General features: G+C 34.2%; 2 protein-coding genes and 1 pseudogene across 2 annotated transcripts; 2 read left to right on the top strand and 1 right to left on the bottom strand.

Moving 5' to 3' along the window:
* The first annotated feature begins 764 nt into the window (after positions 1-764).
* Positions 765-1,863, top strand: LOC111797358 (glycosyltransferase family protein 64 C3). The gene has a single exon (XM_023680346.1). The coding sequence runs from the start codon at positions 816-818 to the stop codon at positions 1,806-1,808; it is 993 nt and encodes a 330-aa protein (XP_023536114.1). The 5' UTR covers positions 765-815; the 3' UTR covers positions 1,809-1,863.
* Positions 1,864-3,235: 1,372 nt separating this feature from the next.
* LOC111797339 (L-arabinokinase-like) lies at positions 3,236-15,496 on the top strand. The gene is made up of 28 exons (XM_023680320.1): positions 3,236-3,619; positions 4,518-4,625; positions 5,253-5,321; positions 5,587-5,670; positions 5,883-5,959; positions 6,086-6,152; positions 6,485-6,542; positions 6,678-6,745; positions 6,824-6,886; positions 7,182-7,235; positions 7,324-7,426; positions 7,507-7,616; positions 7,719-7,838; positions 8,566-8,622; positions 8,905-9,077; positions 9,169-9,328; positions 9,722-9,805; positions 10,162-10,287; positions 10,606-10,818; positions 10,986-11,073; positions 11,926-11,969; positions 12,058-12,153; positions 12,243-12,319; positions 12,872-13,072; positions 13,526-13,691; positions 13,784-13,855; positions 13,973-14,176; positions 15,241-15,496. The coding sequence occupies exons 1-28, from the start codon at positions 3,530-3,532 to the stop codon at positions 15,358-15,360; spliced, it is 2,952 nt and encodes a 983-aa protein (XP_023536088.1). The 5' UTR covers positions 3,236-3,529; the 3' UTR covers positions 15,361-15,496.
* A 514-nt stretch (positions 15,497-16,010) lies between these two features.
* LOC111796733 lies at positions 16,011-19,261 on the bottom strand (annotated as a pseudogene).
* Between the last annotated feature and the right edge of the window lie 803 nt (positions 19,262-20,064).

The following is a 20,064-nucleotide window of genomic DNA, read 5'->3' as shown; positions in this document are numbered from 1 at the left end:
CAGAGTATATATATATTATTTAAAAGAAAGATAATTACAATTACCAAGGTAATCTAACTTAGGAGGAAAAAACAATATTTTATCAAATTTTCATTTTGGAGATATTTCTCAAAACAAAATATAAGCATTAAAAAAGATGAAAAATAAAAAATAAAAAACCTACGGTCAATGGTCAATGGTCAAAGGTAATTGGGCGAATAGAAGAATTGCATTCAACGCCCAAATGCAAATCACGACAAAAAAATTGTGACCTTGAAGACTTACCAGCAAGAATTAATATAATTTCTGACTAATTCATAAAATACCATTTACGTAATCCCGTGTATTTTCAACTCATATATAAATATCGTAATTTCTAACATTATGATCATTTAGTTTTTTAGTAATCACTGATCAGAACATATTGTTGCAGTTGTAGTGAATATTACTCTCATTAATTAATTGTCATGTGAGTCACCCCGAATAACTTTGGGTCAGAAAATTTTTAGTGTAAAGCATGTGAATGTTAAAAAAATTATTGCAATGGATAATTGAAGTATAATAATTTTATAATAATTTCATATTTGTAGATATTTTATTTAATTTTTTTTTTAAGGAAAACTGTGCCTCCGTTCTTATTCACGTTCTTCCCATTTTCTTTATGAGCCAAGGAGTAAAGTTTACGCATCAGCTTGACACGACGTCGTTTAATGAAAAAGGAGATCAAATAATATATATATATATATATATTTTTTTTTTTTAAAAAAAAAAAATCTAAGTGCGAATATGATATTGTTTCTGCATCTTGTTCAGATCTGAAGCAGAAGCAAGTGGAGATGAACTTGAAGTCACTAACGATCTTCATCCTCCTCTCTTTCTCCACCGCCGTGTGCTCTCTGCTGAAAGCAACCGCCGCCGCGTGCGACGCCGAATCCCTGCCGGACCGACGGAATCTACGACCGGATCAAATCACGGTCCTCATCAACGGCTATTACGAATCCCGCATCCCTCTACTCCAATCAATAGCCGCCACGTATGCCGCATCCCCAATCGTACACGCCGTACTGATCCTTTGGGGAAATCCCTCAACCTCGTCAAAAACCCTAACGCAATTGGCTCAAAACCTCACCACTGGACCCATTTCCGTAATCCGCCAATCTTCAAACAGCCTCAATTCTCGTTTCCGACCCCATAAGTCCATCCAAACCGGCGCCGTTTTGATCTGCGACGACGACGTCGAGATCGACATATCGTCCCTGGAGTTCGCGTTCAGAGTTTGGGGGAGAAACCCCGAACGACTTGTCGGCTTCTTCGTCCGGTCCCACGATCTAGACCTCTCGAGACGAGAATGGATCTACACCGTTCATCAAGACAAATACTCGATCGTGCTCACGAAGTTGATGATTCTGAAGATGGAGTATTTGTTCGAGTATACTTGCGGAGGCGGAGCGGCGATGGCCGACATGAGAAGAGTTGTCGATCGGGAGCGCAATTGCGAGGATATCTTGATGAATTTCATGGTGGCCGACATGTCGAACGCTGGGCCTATTCTGGTTGCGGCGCAGAGGATCAGAGACTGGGGGGACCCACGGAATGATTACGATGAGAATGAACGGCTGGGATTGGGGGAGGGGGTTAGTGAGGTGGGGCTAAGTAATAGGAAAGGGGAGCATAGGAAGAGAAGGGGACGGTGTATAACGGAGTTTCATAGACGGCTGGGGAGGATGCCGTTACGGTATAGTTACGGGAAGTTAGTTAATTCAGTTGGCGAGCAGGCTTTGTGTAGAAAAGGAGGGAAGTTGGTCCCTTGCGATCATAACGTACTGTGAAGTTCCCTCTCAATAATATATATTTTTATTTTTAGAAAAAAATATAAAAAACCGACCCAAACAGATCAACAAAATGGTCGATTGATCAATGACAAACTTCTCTCATAACCGTCACGTTTTCATTAAATGGAAACAGACTAATTTATATTTTACATTGGTTTTCTCTCAAAACGTGTCGATCTACTAACGAACAGTCTTAATTCCTCATATAAATTGATTATGTGTTAAAACATATATTACTTACGTTCATAATTAATAAGTTTAATTTATATTAAAATTATTTTTTAAAAATATTACAAATTTTATCCCAATGATTTTTCTGTCTTTCGTTTGATCTTGTAAGTTGCTATGTTAGTACATTGTGTAGAGAGATTCATCTGTACATTGACCCGTGTTTTATCTACTAATATTTTCTCAAACAAATCATAATACAAATTATTAACAATTTTTATTTTAAGTTGTTTTAAAATCTAAGGGGATTAATAATATTTTAAAAATTAATGGTATTTTAAACAGCAATACTAATGCTTCTATCCACGATGGTAAAAATATTTTTTAAGTTTTAAAAATATTTAAGGATATTAACAAATTTTTTAAAAATTGAGTTTACAAAATTTAAAAATATTTTTTAAAGTCAGGATCTTTAAACATTAAATCATTATATTTTTTTTAGTTTAGATTATTATTTAATTTTTAAAGAAATTAAACTTTTTTCAAAATTAATTTAGCCTTTTATTAATCGGTCTATTTTTATAAATTATAGTTTTACTTACCTTTATCTTGTTTTATTATTTTTTTTTCTCTTTTTAACTCAATCCGAAAACTAAAAATAATTACTTTATAAAAACTTTTATTTTATTTTTTAATTTATTTAAAGTCAACTGTTATTTTTTTTTAAATGGTAAGGAACATAACCTTTTCTTGTTATTAAATAATTTATTGTGTTTATTTGATGTGTCACACAATTATTACATGCCTTTTGTAAGGCTAGCAAATAAGAAATATAATATGAACAAATTTCCATAATAATGATAGTGCTTAAAATGTTACCATTTTCAGGTTCATCCTAATCTACTCTTTAGCCATTTCCAAATGATTATCAAACTAAATTCATGATAAAATTAATAATAAATTACACGTCAAAAATTAAATTATCCATATATTTAGCACAACCTAAAATATAATTTGAGGGAGCTAATTTTAGAAAATATTGTTATTTTTTCTTGATGGGGAAGAAAAGACAGCTGGATTTTCATCCCGTCCACGTCATTTATTTAAATTAAATTCAAGCCAGATAAATTTATAACCAAATTGAAATTATGGTTTGATATCGACCCTTAACCCATACCACCTGTTCCCTCTTTTTTATTTTATTATTAATTTTTCCTTTTTTGAAAAGGAGTATAAAAGTCCGAAATAGTTAAGAGGGTTCAATTGGATCTTCGAAAGGAGTTCCTCCCGCTCCTAACATAATTCTTCTTCCTTTTATGGCGGGAAATCTGGGTTAGATAACGCTGAATGACGAGGCGCGACGTCCATTCCAGATCCATTCTCGAATGAGCGAATAGCCATTGGAATTATCCTTGATTTGTTTCAACTCCAATTCTGTTGTGTATTTTTTTTCTCGGTAATCGAGGGAGCGAAAATTGAAGATAATCTGTTGGACTCGATTGAGAGTTGCGAATACAAGGAGCTAAAGGAGAGTGCAGATTCAGCCGGAGATGGAGGCGGATTTGGCGTCGGGGAATCGTTTGGTCTTCGCTTACTACATCACCGGCCATGGCTTCGGCCACGCCACTCGCGTTATTGAGGTTAGATCTTCCATTAAAGAATGCTGATTGAATGTGTTTTTTTCGCTGGATATATGCGATTGATTTCGGTCTGGTTTGAATTCTTCTGTTCTCAGATTTGTTGTTTAGAAATCATGTAAGGTCATTTCTGATGTCAAATTTCGTTAGTTTTGGAATGTCGAGAGATTTCTTCAGTGCTTGATCATATCGTCTTCTCCCGCTCGAAATGTTGATTAATTTTGATATTTATTTCCTGTAATGTTGTGTAACTTATCCTTCTGACAGTCTTCTTCTGTTTTGATTGAATGCGTTCGTCTATGCTATGGAGTTTGAATTTCGTTCTGTTATGAGCTCGAATTCGCCTCTCCTCGTATTTGTTGATTAGAAATTCTGTAAGGCCAGTTCTCGAGTCAAATTTCTTTAGGTTTCAAATGTCGAGAGATTTCTACATGCTTGATCGCATTTACACTTCTCTCGCCTGGAATGTCGATTAGTTATAACGTGTGTTTCCTGTAATGTAACTCAAAACTTCACGAAAGTCTTACTAAATTTTATTCGGTTTTGATTGAGTGTGTTATTCTTTTGAATGGAGTTTGGATGTCGTTCTATTACGAGCTTGAATTCTTCTGTTCTCGGATTTGTTGTTTAGAAATTCTATAAGGCAAGTCCTCCCGTTAAATTTCATTAGTCAATGAATATCGAGAAATTTCTTTGGTTCTTGATCACTTTTTCTTTCTTTCGTTCGAAGTGTTGATTTATGTTGATCTACGTTTCCTGTAATGTTACTTGTCCTGCGTTTCCTGTAATGTTTTTCTTCATGGAATTATTTTTATTAGTTAGTATGCATTGCTTTACTATGTTGTTGATCTTCTTCTTCTTCGCTTGAGAATTGTTAATCCTACTTGTTCTGTGCAAAAAGGTCGTTCGGCACCTGATACTTGCTGGCCACGAGGTACATGTGGTCTCCGCTGCCCCTGAGTTTGTTTTTACTTCTGCAATCCAGTCCCCTAGGCTATTCATTCGGAAGGTAAGTTTGACCAAGACTTGCGTCTGACTGCTAGTGATTGCTGCTAAGATGTTCATCAAGCCAATTCGTTTCATTTTAAACATGTTTCAATTATTTATTATTTTAATAATCGAACGTATTCTGCTAGTGGATATAATGCAGAAGTTTCAGTTTTAATTTGACTTTAAACATCGTACTTCTTATTTTCTATGTGCAACGCTTCATAGTTCATATTAATATTATTGATTACTGTGTTATTTTTTGTACACATTGCACACCTCCTCTCATTTGAGGCTCACATTTTCTTTCTTTGGTCTCGCGCTGAAGAGAGACCTCACGCTTTTTAAACGTAATTGGAAAAATGAAAACTTATGTGATGCATTCTTCTTGGGGACTAAGGCAAATATTGTTGATGTACTTGATCAATTAATAATGATTAACATTTAGATGTAGCTGAAGCATTGAACTAAAGTTGATAGTTTTTTTTTTATAATATAACATGTTTTCATGAACTTGTAGAATTTGAAGTTAAGTGCTTGATTTTCAGTTGGAACTCAAATCGCATCCACTTAAAATATTGTGGCATGATTAGTTGCAAACAAACCTCTAAGTATTTGATAGATTTATATATATTTTTATCAACTGTAGGTATTGTTGGACTGTGGGGCTGTCCAGGCTGATGCACTGACAGTCGATCGCCTGGCATCCTTAAAGAAGGTGAGGAGTTACTATCATCATTATCCTTTTTAATTTCCTTCCAATTTCTTATTTGTATCCACGTCGACGTGTATAACTTATAAGATGATTCTTCCAAATATGAATACAAATTTTACAAAATATGACATGTTGTCATCGTCCTTCCCTATTAATCTGCCATCGTATCACAACTACTAATTTGTTTTCTTCTTATCAGGTCACTGGTTTTTTATTTCCTTTTCTTATCGTTTGACTAAATATTGTCTATTCCTTTGGTCATTTTTAGTATCACGAGACAGCTGTTGTGCCCCGGTTTACTATTTTGGAAACAGAAGTAAAGTGGCTGAAGTCAATCAAAGCTGATTTAGTGGTAAATACTTGTGATATATGCATACTTAAATCATTGCCACTTTGACTATTTGGTTATGTGGAAGTGGTCATGAGATGGAAAATATTGTGGCTCTGGAGCAAAGTAGTACAAGCAACTTTCATGATTGTGGACTTTAAGTCACGACATGAATAATTTAATTTAAATTATATTTCAAGAATTTTGATAATTTCGCTTCTATGAAATGTAAACAGGTTTCGGATGTTGTACCAGTTGCTTGCCGTGCTGCTGCTGATGCTGGGATTCGCTCTGTTTGTGTTACCAACTTCAGGTAACTCATTGACACTAGCACGTTTACTCTTTTACTTGTGGTATCACTTCACTTATTTTTCATGATGTCATGCAGTTAACAAACAAAATGTTTTGAGGCCAGTAGTCATTAACTTTAGTTTTGCAGTTGGGATTTCATCTATGCAGAGTATGTAATGGATGCTGGGCATCACCACCGTTCGATTGTCTGGCAGGTAATTTTTTTTAATTTTTTTAATTTTTTTTTTTATTTGAATCAGTATTTGAGTATATTCCTAAACGATAAGCATTTTTTCCTTGGTCAGAAACATTTAACTTTTTTCACCGTTGTGGTGGTTATTACTATTGTTACTTATTGGACAATTTTGAATTGATATGACTTTTTGCCATGTTTTAACACCTAAGAAAAATTGAATGTGAAATTTGAAAGTGTCAATGACGTCTGTTCTTCATTTTTGTATCAGTGAAGAGAAACTGTGTACTGTGATGCTATAATTCTTACTGTTCTTGGCATAGACACCTAACCTGTTGTGCTGCTGCAATGCAGATATCAGCGGATTATTCACATTGCGAGTTCCTGATCCGCCTCCCAGGATACTGTCCAAGTATATTTTTAAGACAGTTGCATTTTCCCCCTTCCTACTACTAGATATATGTTTGCATTTTATAAAATTAGTTCTATATTCATTATTTTTTTTCATGTTTTTGATATTTTGTCTGCATGCGTCTTGTTTCTGCAGTGCCTGCTTTCCGCGATGTCGTTGATGTACCTCTTGTTGTGAGAAGGTTGCACAAAACACGGCAGGAGGTTTTGCATTCTACTGAGCTCCTTCACTCGATTATTTTTGTTTCATATGTGATTCTCTTACTCAAGTTCTTATTATAGGCAAGGAACGAACTGGGTATTGGAGATGATGTCAAATTACTCATCCTTAATTTTGGCGGACAGGTGGGATGAATTGATTGATTCTTTTCCTATATGGTTTGTGAAATATTTGTTAAAATTTCCATGTCAAAAGTTTGATTCTTTCTTTTGTTTGCTCCTATGAATTTGGATGCCTGCTTGGACGTTCATCACACCGCGAAACACTTGCATACTTTGACTAGATTACTGTTTATGCACTTGAATTTTTTATTTCCCCAAGTTATATTTTTGGAACTTTATTTGTCTTTGGTTGCATGATTTTGAATAAGTTTTTGTATTCCACTAATGATTTACATCTGTTTCATTGTCCTTTTGTCAGCCTGCCGGCTGGAAGTTGAAAGAGGAATATCTACCTCCTGGTTGGCTTTGCCTGGTATCCTTGTAGCATTTCATTTGGTTCAATAGTATGCATAAGCTGCTATTATGCTGTTATTTGAAATATCGTATCTTTTGGCGGTCAGGTGTGTGGTGCTTCAGACACTGAAGAGGTTCCACCAAATTTCATTAAGCTCGCCAAAGATGCGTATACACCAGATATGATAGCGGCTTCTGATTGCATGCTCGGTGTGTGAAATATAATTTTGTAAGTGGCTGAGCTTAATGAATGGATTGAAACACATCAGAACATGTTCCATCCTTTTCAGGAAAAATTGGTTACGGAACCGTTAGTGAAGCGTTGGCATTCAAAGTACCCTTTGTCTTCGTACGAAGAGATTATTTTAATGAAGAGCCATTTTTAAGGAGTATGCTTGAGGTGCTATTATCTATTTTGTCTTCAATGATTCTTTCCTTGTAGTTTTTTCTCTTTCTATACAAATTGGTTAATAAGTCCTATTTTTCACTGTTCCGTTAACAGTATTATCAAGGTGGGGTCGAGATGATAAGGAGGGATTTACTCACTGGTCAATGGAAGCCTTATCTTGAGCGTGCTATTAGTTTGAAACCTTGCTATGAGGGAGGTGTCAACGGTGGTGAGGTACACTCCTGTTCTATGATTTCTTCTGATGGTCACAGAATCAGGATCCTGTTACTTGCATCTGTATGGTTTGAGGGACATGATGTCGCATGATATAGAACTATCAATTTTCTTGATATGATCAATCAATCTATCTCATGCATTATCTTATTTTTAATATGTTCATTAACTTCAGATTTGTACTTATTAACTTAATCCCATTGGGTGTTACCAAGATATGAGGATATCTTAGATTTCCACTTAAGGCCATGGCATTGTTTGAATTTTTTTTTTTGGTTCCGATGGGGAGGACGGACTAGAGCAAGAGATGAAATTGCATAAATACCCTCAATAGGAGGCACAAACTATCACACTTCCAGAGCTATCGGCCTTATGAGATCCTTAAGGTTGAGCCGTCGTTAAGGATTTTATTAAAGAAATGAAGTGCTCTTATGAGGGTGCTGATGATATTCGACTAAAGCAGCTAATATACTGCTATATCGATATTCTTAATCTTACAATTCATAACTACGATGTTCATGATCATTTTTCCAGTTTACCACTTAGAATGTCATTTTAAATTGGAACTTCACCCGTTTCTGATCTAGCAATCTTCCCTAGTATTTAATCTTTTTTGGTTCTTCCAAGTGGTTCTTTAAGATCCCATCATCAATGAAATTGTTGTTTTTAGTTTGCACCTCTTATGCTCTTTACTGTTTAACGGTTCATATTTCTTCAAAATCTGCAGGTTGCAGCCCATATTTTGCAAGAGACAGCTAGCGGGAAAAATTATTCATCTGACAAGGTCAAGAAACTTTTTATCTTGTGAAATATGAGTAAAAATGGCATTGATCATATCCTTTTGTTATGATAGAATTAAGCATTTTCGTAATTAGGCATTACCAAGACACCAACTTTAACATGCGTTTTATTGGACAATTTAGTTAACGAAGGTAAGTAGTGTATATGTATGGTTCAATATATTTGAAAAGAACTAAAGAAGTTGCGTTCTAATTTCGTTACAATTTTCTGTGTTTTGTTTTTAATCACACCAGAATTTCATTGTAGCTTCTTTTTGAAAATGTAGTTTAGTGGGGCAAGAAGATTGCAAGATGCCATAGTCCTAGGATATGAACTCCAAAGGATTCGTGGTCGAGATCTCTACATTCCAGAATGGTATGCGAATGCTGAAAATGAATTTGGCCTTTCGAAAGCACCACCTACTTCCCGAGTGGATGAGAGAAGCTCACCAATAGACTAGTGAGAATCTTGTTGCATTTGAAGAGTTCTAATAACTTGGAAGAACAATTTGTATAAATATAATTTGATGCCTCTCCATTTGTTCTTTTAGTTCTATACAGGATTTTGAGGTGCTTCATGGTGACGTTCAAGGTTTTCCCGACACAGTGAGCTTCTTAAAAAGCTTGGTCGAATTAAGTGCATTGAATGACAGTGGAAACACTGAGAAACGGCGGGAACAGAAGGCTGCTGCTGGACTCTTTAATTGGGAGGTTGTGTTCACATGAACTAAAATATTCTTTTAATTTCATCTCACTACTTTTTCGTGGTGCTCAATCATCTCAGTCGATAATGGTAATAATATAAATGTTAATGGATTTGGAGGAGGGCCTGTTTAAATACACTATCTTTGCTTAGATCAACATCGTATAAGAAGCTCTTAATTTGCTACATTGTCATCTTCTAAGTAATATTCAGGATTAAGGACCGTGCTTTAATTTACAGATATTACAGCTTTAAGAGGAATAACCCATCAAATTTGGGATTGGCACTTCATAGTACAAAGTAGTGATGAGAATCCAAACAAATTTTCGAACACCATAGTTAGTTTCATGGTCCTACCTTTGCCTTTTAATATAATTTTTTCCTTTTTCTGTTCCTTACAGGAAGACATTTTTGTAACAAGAGCACCTGGAAGGTTGGATGTCATGGGAGGCATCGCTGATTACTCTGGAAGCCTCGTCTTGCAGGTATCATCGATCATTGATCTTGTAGTCTTTTTAATAATAAGCAGAAATTTGGATTAGCAATTAGAGTAGGCGAAATGCCAAATTGATTCCTTATCAAGGTTGTGAGTTTCCCTCCTTACAGAACACAACAGGTATAGAAAAAAAAAAATGTTTTGTTGGCTTGACTGCTTTTCTCTCTCTCTCTCTCTCTTTTTCCCCATGGTTTTCCCTTCTAATATAATATTTAACTTGTTTTATTTATATCAGCTTCCATTTTTCTTCAAATGTTCACTCATTTTTCCGGATGATCTCTACTACTGTTTCTCTACAATCCCTTATCCTTTCTTGCATTTTTGCTCCCCCCCTTGCCTCTCCAGATGCCTATAAGAGAAGCCTGTCATGTTGCAGTGCAGAGAAACCATCCTAGTAAACATAGGCTTTGGAAGCATGCACAAGCTCGACAGAATTCCAGTGTACAAGGCCAAACACCAGTTCTTCAAATCGTATGTCATCTTCTATGAGGCCCCTCTTTGCACAGCGCACTTCGCAAGCACTTTCTTCTTTTTTCTTGTTCATCGTAATTGCACTATTTTATATCTTTATCAAATTCCCTATTATTAGAAAGTTGGCTCTATTATTTTCTATAGAAGCGTTACAGTAATTTTTCTCTCAAAGAAGTGTGATACAATGATTGAATTTACTTACTATCTTGGCCGTCTTGTGGGTTAGAAGAAAAAGAACGCAAGTTCTTTTAGAAATATATTAGTGAAATTCAGATTGTTTGAGGTGTTTCCTTTCTTCTTAATTGTTACCCAAATCAGGTATCTTACGGGTCTGAGTTGAGCAACCGTGCCCCAACCTTTGATATGAATCTATCTGATTTCATGGACGGAGATAAGCCAATTTCGTATGAGAATGCAAGAAAATTCTTCGGTAAAGATCCAGCACAGAAGTGGGCAGCATATGTTGCAGGGACAATCTTGGTTTTAATGAGAGAGTTGGGTGTACGATTTGAAGACAGTATCAGTGTGCTGGTATCTCTCTCTCTTTCTCTCTCTCTCTTTATTGTTTGCAGACAGTTATTAAGTGCAAATATGTAGGTCTTCAGCATGTGAAACTGTTGATAATTCATTACTTCTGTAGTAACATATATCTTTTCGATCTATAATTTCCACGTACGGACTCATTGCAAATATAACAGGTTTCCTCAGCAGTGCCAGAAGGTAAAGGTGTATCTTCATCTGCCTCCGTGGAAGTGGCCTCGTTATCTGCTATAGCTGCAGCTCACGGTAATTTAACTTCTTGATTATTAATTAATTTAAATATAATCAAGAGAAACTCTTTTTTTTTTTTTTTTTGTGTTTAAAGATGAGCAATGCTAGTAAATCTGCTTGGACGTGTTTCTGCTAAGTAAAAACATTTAACGTTAGGTTAACTCATGTATAACTTTTCAATAAAACCCCGTGCACTTTAGGTGCGAGATCCCCCATCGGTTGGGGAGGAGAAAGAAACACCCTTTATAAGGGTGTGGAAACTTCTCCATAGTAGATGCATTTTAAAAACCTTGAGGGGAAGCCCGAAAGGAATGCATTTTAAAAACCTTGCGGGGAAGCCCGAAAGGGAAAGCTCAAAGAGGACAATATCTGCTAGCGGTGAGCTTGGGCCGTTACAAATGGTATCAGAGCCAGACACTAGGCGATGTGCCAACAAGGACGCTGGATCCCGAAGGGGGTGGATTGTGAGATCCCACATCGATTGGGGATGAGAATGAAACACCATTTATAAGGGTGTGGAAACCTCTCCCTAGTAAACGTATTTGAAAAAACTTGAGGGTAAGCCCGAAAGGAAAAACTCAAAGAGGACAATATTTGCTAGCGGTGGGTTTGAGCCGTTACATTAGGCATGACTTTATCCTTAGTTAATGCTAAAACTCACAGACGAAGTTACTTCACAATTTTATTGCGCATAAATTTAAACTGGATTCCTTTAGACCCATTCGTAATGAAAATAACTGTTTCCAATTTGTTTTTGCATGCGAATGATATCGACCATTTGTATTGATTGGGTTTTGTCTCGAGTGAAGTAATTTAGCTTCATTTATCAGAGAAATCAATTGAACGGATGTCATTGATATCGTACAGGATTGAGTGTCGGTTCAAGAGATGTAGCTCTACTGTGCCAAAAGGTTTGAATCCCAATGACCTTCTCCTTATCAAAGGCTTCAACGCCAATATGTACCTAAGCTATCGGTTGAATGCCTAATCACGTACTAGGTGGAGAATTGCATTGTGGGAGCTCCATGTGGTGTTATGGACCAGATGACGTCAGCATGCGGAGAAGCCAACAAACTACTAGCAATGGTGTGCCAGGTACAACATATAATCATTTCAGGGCTGCCTACTATGATATGCAGTTTTCCTTTTCAGTGAGATCATAAAATTTTGGTTGTTATTTTCAGCCTGCTGAGGTACTTGGACTTGTTGAGATACCAAGCCATATTCGATTTTGGGGCCTTGATTCAGGAATACGCCACAGGTATCATTCCTACTTTTGTCTTCTCTGTTTTGTTGTTTGGCTTATTAGAATTTCGGCCATAAGTGGTTTGGAAAATTCCTTTTTTTTGCCCTTGTCTGTCATTTTTAGAAAGAGCTTTGATTTGGATTTCTCTCACGCCAAAATTCTTTTTCTAGCAAAGGAAAAGCTTGTGAAGTTGCTAATTTTACAAATTATTCAATCTGTCATGTGTGTTTTACCATTGAATCGAATCGAATCCCTTCAGTTAAGTTAAACTCTTCTAATTGGAAGTTTCAAAAACTTGCTAACATAAGCGAACTGAACTTTAATAATTTAACCTTTTCATTTCGTTTGAATAACTCAAGCATCTATGTATCACATGCAAGTTGTCCACATCCTTTTATAATTTGATTTGAAGCAATGTTCGTGAAATGAAGCTAAGGCTTCGTTCAGTAACGATTTCGTTTTCAATTCTATTTTTTTAAATTTATGCTTGTTTTCTTCCAATTTTTCAATATGGATTTTTTTTCCTTTGTTAAAGACAATTTTAAAGCTGCACTGTTTCTCTGGTAGTGTTGGCGGTGCGGACTATGGTTCGGTAAGGATAGGAGCATTTATGGGCAGAGAGATCATCAAGTCTACCGCATCTTCTATGTTACCAGTGTCATCTTCCGTCGCTAATGGTGTAAATAATTATGATTCTGAGGATAATGGTGTCGAATTGCTTCAATCTGAGTCTTCATTGGACTACTTGTGCAACCTTCCGCCTCACAGGTAATAGAATGCCCCTCTTAACATTTTCCCTTGAATTTGAACGTTGGATTAATGACATTCTCCTTGATTTCATCAATCCACATCTATCATCCCATCGCCATTTACAAAACATGATAAGAGATAGTTTCTTTCTCGAAACCGTTTTTATTATAAGACTCTCCACAATTGTATGGTATTGTTTACTTTGAACATAAGTTCTCGTGGCCTTTCTTTTGGTTTCTCGAGACCTCATACCAATAGAGATAGTGTTCCTTACTTATAAATCCGTGATCTTCCTCTTAATTAGCCAATGTAAACTACTTCTCTCAATAATTCTCAACACAAAACAGGAGAGCAAAACCGAGTAGAGGCCGGGTAGAGAGAATCGCCTTCCAAAACTAGAAGAGCCGTCCAATCGTTAGTAATCATAAGAAAGTTGTAATATCTTCTAACTGATCTATCTATCTATTTCAGGTATGAAGGTGTGTATGCAAAGGTGCTCCCTGAATCCATGACTGGGGAGAATTTTGTGGAGAAATTCGTTGATCACAACGATCCAGTTACGGTGATTGATGAGAAGTGCAACTATGAAGTTAGAGCTTCTGCAGGACACCCCATATACGAGAACTTCCGTGTCAAGGTTTGGAATTATAAACTGTAGCCTTAGTTAACGATATTAGCTCCTAAATAAATTAACTACGTTACTCTTCTTCACTTCTTTTATGTGAGCAGGCCTTCAAAGCCCTGCTTACTTCCGCAGCTTCTGATGAACAACTTATATCCCTTGGAGAGCTGTTATATCAGGTTTGTTTAAGTGTCTAATTTCTACATCTTCATCGCGTTTTTCAAAATTCTAAAAATACTTGTGAATAAAAAAAAAAAAGAAAGGTTGCTAAAAGTAGATGTTATTGTGGGGTGCAGTGCCATTACAGTTACAATGCGTGTGGACTGGGGTCAGATGGGACGGATAGGCTTGTACAGTTGGTACAAGAAGCCCAGCACTCTAAGTCTAGTGGATTTGAAGATGGGACCTTATATGGAGCAAAGATTACTGGTGGGGGCTGTGGCGGAACTGTTTGTGCGATTGGCAAAAACAGCTTACGCAGCAGTCAGCGGATCATTCAGGTAACCCCCCAATTTTCTAATCCCCTCTTTCTTTCTTTCTTTTTTAATTATTTTTTTATTTTAATTTTTAGTGAGTTTAACCTCTTAATTTTCAAATCAACATTAACTTAAATATAGCTCTACTACATCTTTAACTAAGAATTACTTGAAAAAAATTGGTATATATTATCTTAATTGACTCACATAGGCATCTTTGGTTTCCATCACTTGATATAAAATAACTAATTATATTACTTTGAGAAAGAGAAAAGTAAAATAAATTTGTATTCTTTTTTTTTTTTTTTTTTAAAAAAAATTGTCCTTTTAAAATGGTTTTCTGTTTACAACTATAAAACTATCATATCATGATTTTTTTAAAAATTCTACCAATCAATATACTTGTTTTTATAAATTTAGTTTTCAAACTTTTATCATTATATTTATATTTATGAAATATAAATTTAGTTTTCAAACTTTTATCATTATATTTATATTTATGAAATATTAGATAGGTTGTAGAAAAGTAGTTCGAAAAAGCAATTTTGAGAGGGTGAGAATAAAACAACAGAAGTCCCATATTATGATTTCTTTTAATTTTGCCGTTCAATATACCTTTCTATTTTTATAAATTTAGCTTTCAAACTTTATTATTATATTTATATTTGTGAAAAAGAAAAGTAAGTTGGTGAGAATAAAACAATGGTTGTAGAAAGAGATTTTAGGAGAGTAATATTAGACGGAGGAGTTGAATACTTGTTGAATTAAATTAAAATAAAATTAAATGTGTACATATTTTAGGAAAAATTCATTCCCACCAATTAAATGTTAAAATAAATTATATAATATTAATTAAAAACACATTAATTCATAGATCTTTTATAAATTTATCTTCTCTATTCTCGTATTTTTTAAATTTAAAAACTAATTAAGAAGAATTATTATCTTATTTATTGTTTTGACAAATCTTTAAGTCTAAAGAATTGAATCGTATTGGTTTTGAAGAATTACTATCTTATTTATTGTTTTGACAAATCAAATCTTTAAGTCTAAAGAATTGAATCGTATTGGTTTTGGCTAAATCTCAGATACAACAGAGGTACAAAGCTGCAACAGGCTATTTGCCGTTCATTTTCGAAGGCTCATCTCCTGGTGCTGGAAAGTTCGGGTATTTAAGAATAAGAAGACGCATCTCTCCAAAACATTAAACTAATCTATTTCTAAATAGACGCAATGGTTCTGTCAAAAAAACGTGACGTGACGAATTATGTTGTTTATGTATTGTATTTTAAGCCACATGTTTTCATGGGAATGTTGGGTTTTTTATTTATCCGTATAGTTGCTAAAACTTTATTTGAATTTCTCTTTTTTTAGTTTTTGAAGTTTTTGAAGCTTGAAATGAATTTTAAAAACACTAAATAATTTGAATTTTTCCAAACCAAATGGTTGTCAAACAAAATCTATTTTTTTCTATTTAAAAAAATTAAGCTAATAAATACTACTTTTATTTGTTTTATAAGCTACTTTTAGGAAAATATTCAAAATCTAACCCAACTTTATAAACTAAAAAAATTAAAATTTTCAAACACTTATTTTTGAAATTTACTTTAGAATTCAAATATTTTTTCACATGAAAGTGGAAAACAACAAAATGATTACTATCTTTGTTTTAATTGAGTAATTTTGTTTATAAAACAACCTATTAACACTTTCTGCCTTTTTTTTTTCTCCCTACTTCTACAGTGGATTCCATCTCATTTTTCATTTGCTTGATCCTCATACTTCCGAATACTTTTTTTTAATTTTTTATTATTCTTAAATTTCGCATAAAAATTGTTTAAAAAAAGGTTCATGGTTCTTTTTACGAAAGTTTGCAGAGCAAAAGCTTTTACTTTTACCTTAAAAAAGATTGAGGATGTGTGTGAATGACAAAGATCATATACTCAAAAAGAAAAATGCGTACGGAAGTATTACTACCTGGAGATTGGAGAGCTGGTACTTAGCATCGCTATTCTTCTCCTTCAGCAGCCAATTATTTCAACGGTGCCGACTGCTGCTAAAATTATTCTATAAAGTCATCGACCATCTCGACGTAGGCATCCAGATGATCTCGCTTCCACTCCTTGAATTTGCAGCAGATAAAATTGTTCATATAAAAAACAATGAAAAAAATAAAGAATAGCATTGAGTACAGATTGCGTTATTGTACTTCCAAGTTTCGACCCCAACAAAAATTCAAAACCACCCGGACAATATTTTCACAAAGCAGCATTGCAAAAACAGTGAAACTTTAAGAACTACCGAACTCTATAGTAGTAAGATATTGTCCATTTTGAGCATAAGCTCTCGTGTCCTTACTTTTGATTTTCTTAAAAGACCTCATATGAATGAAGATGTTATTCCTTATTTATAAACTCATGATCAACCCCTTAATTAGCCGATGTGGGACTCCTCTCCCAGCAATACTCAAACCAAAATCTAGTAAGGAATTTAATATCAAATTTAAGAAATCTCAATCCATGCACTGGATTCATGATGCAAACATACGGAAAGTGACTAAGCGAGTCTTGAACCAACTCTTGAATGGGAGGCAGGGAGTCAGAAAATGTAGGAGGAAAAAGAAAAAAAAACAAAGAAACTTGATTCAATTAATTTATTTATTATATTAGTTTGCAATTAAATCATTGTTGAACCCTTCGAAAGTGAAGTAGAGGATTAGTCTCCATGTTGCATGATGACACATGCCCTGGGGTCACTTGAGCATGTTGTCAAATGAGAAGTCAAAAACAAAAAGCTTCTTCTCCGTAGGTATTATGATGTACAAATCTTATATTCTGATGCACGAATGGAGAATGAAAGAAAGGATAGTGTTTTTACCTCAAAATCCCATTCTCCGTACAACTCTGGATCCTTTTCGTTGCACCAAACATAAGCATAAACGAGTAGCTTCTCAAAACTGTCCTGCAAACAGTCAACGACAGCCTAAAAAAGTCGTCGAGAGGGGAAAAGTATATTTATGCTTAAACTATCCTCATTATCATAAATGATTAAGTGATGACAACTCCTTAAAAGAAATATTGCAAGGGCTGTAGAATAGCAATGTGATCTCAGGTTTGTTAAGTTTTTCATTAACGACCTAGAAATTTACAATAACTACTAATATGTATGTATGGCAAGTTGAAAATATCCATATCAGAAGGTATTTTATAGTAGTCCGTACTTGATTGTAAAGGAAGTATATTTTCCGATTCTACGATTGATTCGAGTACAAAGTACTTGAGAATAAAATACAGTTGAGTACCAAGATGAGTCGAATACTTTACCATTACAGATACCTCAACTGTGCTCCTCTTGTATTCAACATTCTCATATGCGTCTAAAGTATCCATTTCGGAGTCTGTGATGCCTGAAAGAATCTGCAGAGTATGGAATAGAATAGTTGATAAGAGTACAGGATAGTTCAATATGAAAACATAAAACGACATGGAAAAAATTTAGGTTCATTACTAGTCGAACGTGGCTAAATTCAAAACAGGATGGCATTACAAACCTTGCCAGATACTTTCTTGCTATTAACAGGTATGATTCGCTGGATAAACTCGTCCTTTAATGCTTAATCTTTGACTGCAAATTCTCAAGAAAATTACAGAGGTCAATCATGGACTCGGGAATATAAGCAAGCAATAGAAGAATATTTTTAATCTTTTCTCATCATAATGTAATCATATAAACTATGGATCAAAACCTTGAAAATTAGAGCAAGCAAATAGATGCTAAGCAATAAAAGTTTGTAATAATTATTCGGAAATCATCATTTGTAAACACAGAGAAGAGTGAAACAGAGAAACAGTATCAAATCAAGTAAATGATAAGATGGATGCATAGAATAAAATTTTCCTCTAGGATTCCAACATGAATTAGACTATCATGAATGCAAGGTTTTGCTTCAAATATACCAGAAGAAAAGAAAATAACCGTGATGATATGCAAATCAAAGAGTAAGTGTAGAAAAATATTCTAATGTAATATTTTCTTGTCATAATGCGAACATTAACTGAGAAGCAAAACCTAGAAAATCATAAGTACAGAATTCGGTAACAATACTTAATAGAAGATCAAAGTCAACAGACCACAGATTTCTGTGACAACGGAATCAAACAAAGAAACAGCATCAATCCGAGTAAACTAAATGATTGATAGCGCAATCAAATTCTCCATTAAAAAAAAAAAAAAAAAANAGCTTGCTTCAAATTTATCGAAAGAGAAGTAACAGTGACGGTTTGGAAATGAAAGAAATAAGAGTAGAAGAATATTTCTTATGCAATCCTTCCTCGTCATGATGCTAATATCAACTAAGAAACAAAACCTATAAAATCATAAGCATAACAGTTCGCTAACAATACTCGAAGATCAACATCCAAAAACTCTATAGAGACAAACTAAACAAAGAAACAGCATCAATCTGAGTAAACTATAAAATCGATAGAGCGAATAAAATTTCTTTAGGAAACCAGCACGAATTAGCTATCATCAATGCGAGTTTTACTTCGTTTTATCGAAAGAGTAGAAAATATCAGCACGATTAGAAAATCAAAGAGCTAAGAGTAGAAGAGTATTTGTTATATAATCCTTTCTCACCATAACGCTAATGTCAACTAAGCAACAAAACCTAGATAATCAAAACAAGCATACAGTTCGCTGACATTACTAAATAGAAGATCAGCATCACGTACTTCAGTAAATACAAATTACACAGATAAACAACACAAAGCCAGGCATCACAAGATTAATAGAGTGAATCAAAACCTCATTTAGAAAACCAGCACGAATTAGCAAATCATTGATGCGAATTTCACTTCAAGTTCATCAAAATAGAAAAAACTAACAGCGAGAATATGAAAATTGAAGAGCTAAGAGTAGATGATGAAAGAACAGACTAGCCATTGAGGACGGCAGCAGAGGACTGAGGATCACGCTTCAAGAGGATACGAAGGACTTCATCAGCCATGAGAGTACCGTAGACGAAGACTCCGTGAAGATTCTGCTGCGGCAGAGCAGGCGCGAGAGTAGCTAGAGACGCCGAATCCATTTTCCGCGAAATTGCTTCTATGTGGATTGTGAGAAGCAAATGCAAATATATATGTAATTGCTCTTCAAGCAACTAATGGAAGCCAATAATACGCAACTGATCTCGCGCCACCTGGCGCTATTATTGATTACCAAATCACCTCAACCGCATTTCCATACCACCGATGTATAGTTATAATCCACGCATTTTAACTTTTTTTTTTTTTAAATATTAAATTAACTTTTAATTTAATTTAATTTTTTTTATCTATTTAATATTTTCAAATTTGGTGAGTTGAGCAAATTTTATAAATTTTATAAATTTTGAATTTTAAATTTTAAAATGTCGAATTATATTAAAATAGACAAAAATAAATGTTAATAAATATAGTATTTTAAGTTACGATTCAATTTTTTCTTTTGTTAAATAAAAAATAAGATTTTTTTTTACTACGACCTATTAAATATTTTTATATTTTTTAAAGTTAGAATAAATTAGGCATAAAAGTGAGGGTAAGTTACATATCAAATTGAATTATATTGAATTATGTAAATTCAATAAATAAATAAATAAATATATATATATATATATATATATATATATTTATTTATTTATTTATTTATAAAATTCAACACCCCTATCATATATTAAATTTGTGTTTTTTTAGTATCATATATTAAATTTGTGTTTTTTTAGTAAAGAAAAATGAATCAGTATTTGAACTTTCTACCTCAAGAAAAAAAAAACGTAACTATTGTTAGTCACATGTAACCCACAAAAACTTTGAATGAACGGTTATTTTAAAGAAAAAATCAATTTTAGAATCGACGAGTATATTTGAAAG

Source organism: Cucurbita pepo, chromosome LG06, assembly GCF_002806865.2.
Source record: "Cucurbita pepo subsp. pepo cultivar mu-cu-16 chromosome LG06, ASM280686v2, whole genome shotgun sequence".
Lineage (NCBI taxonomy): Eukaryota > Viridiplantae > Streptophyta > Magnoliopsida > Cucurbitales > Cucurbitaceae > Cucurbita > Cucurbita pepo.
Note: the sequence above shows the minus strand (reverse complement) of the source record. Positions and strands in the feature narration are given on the sequence as shown.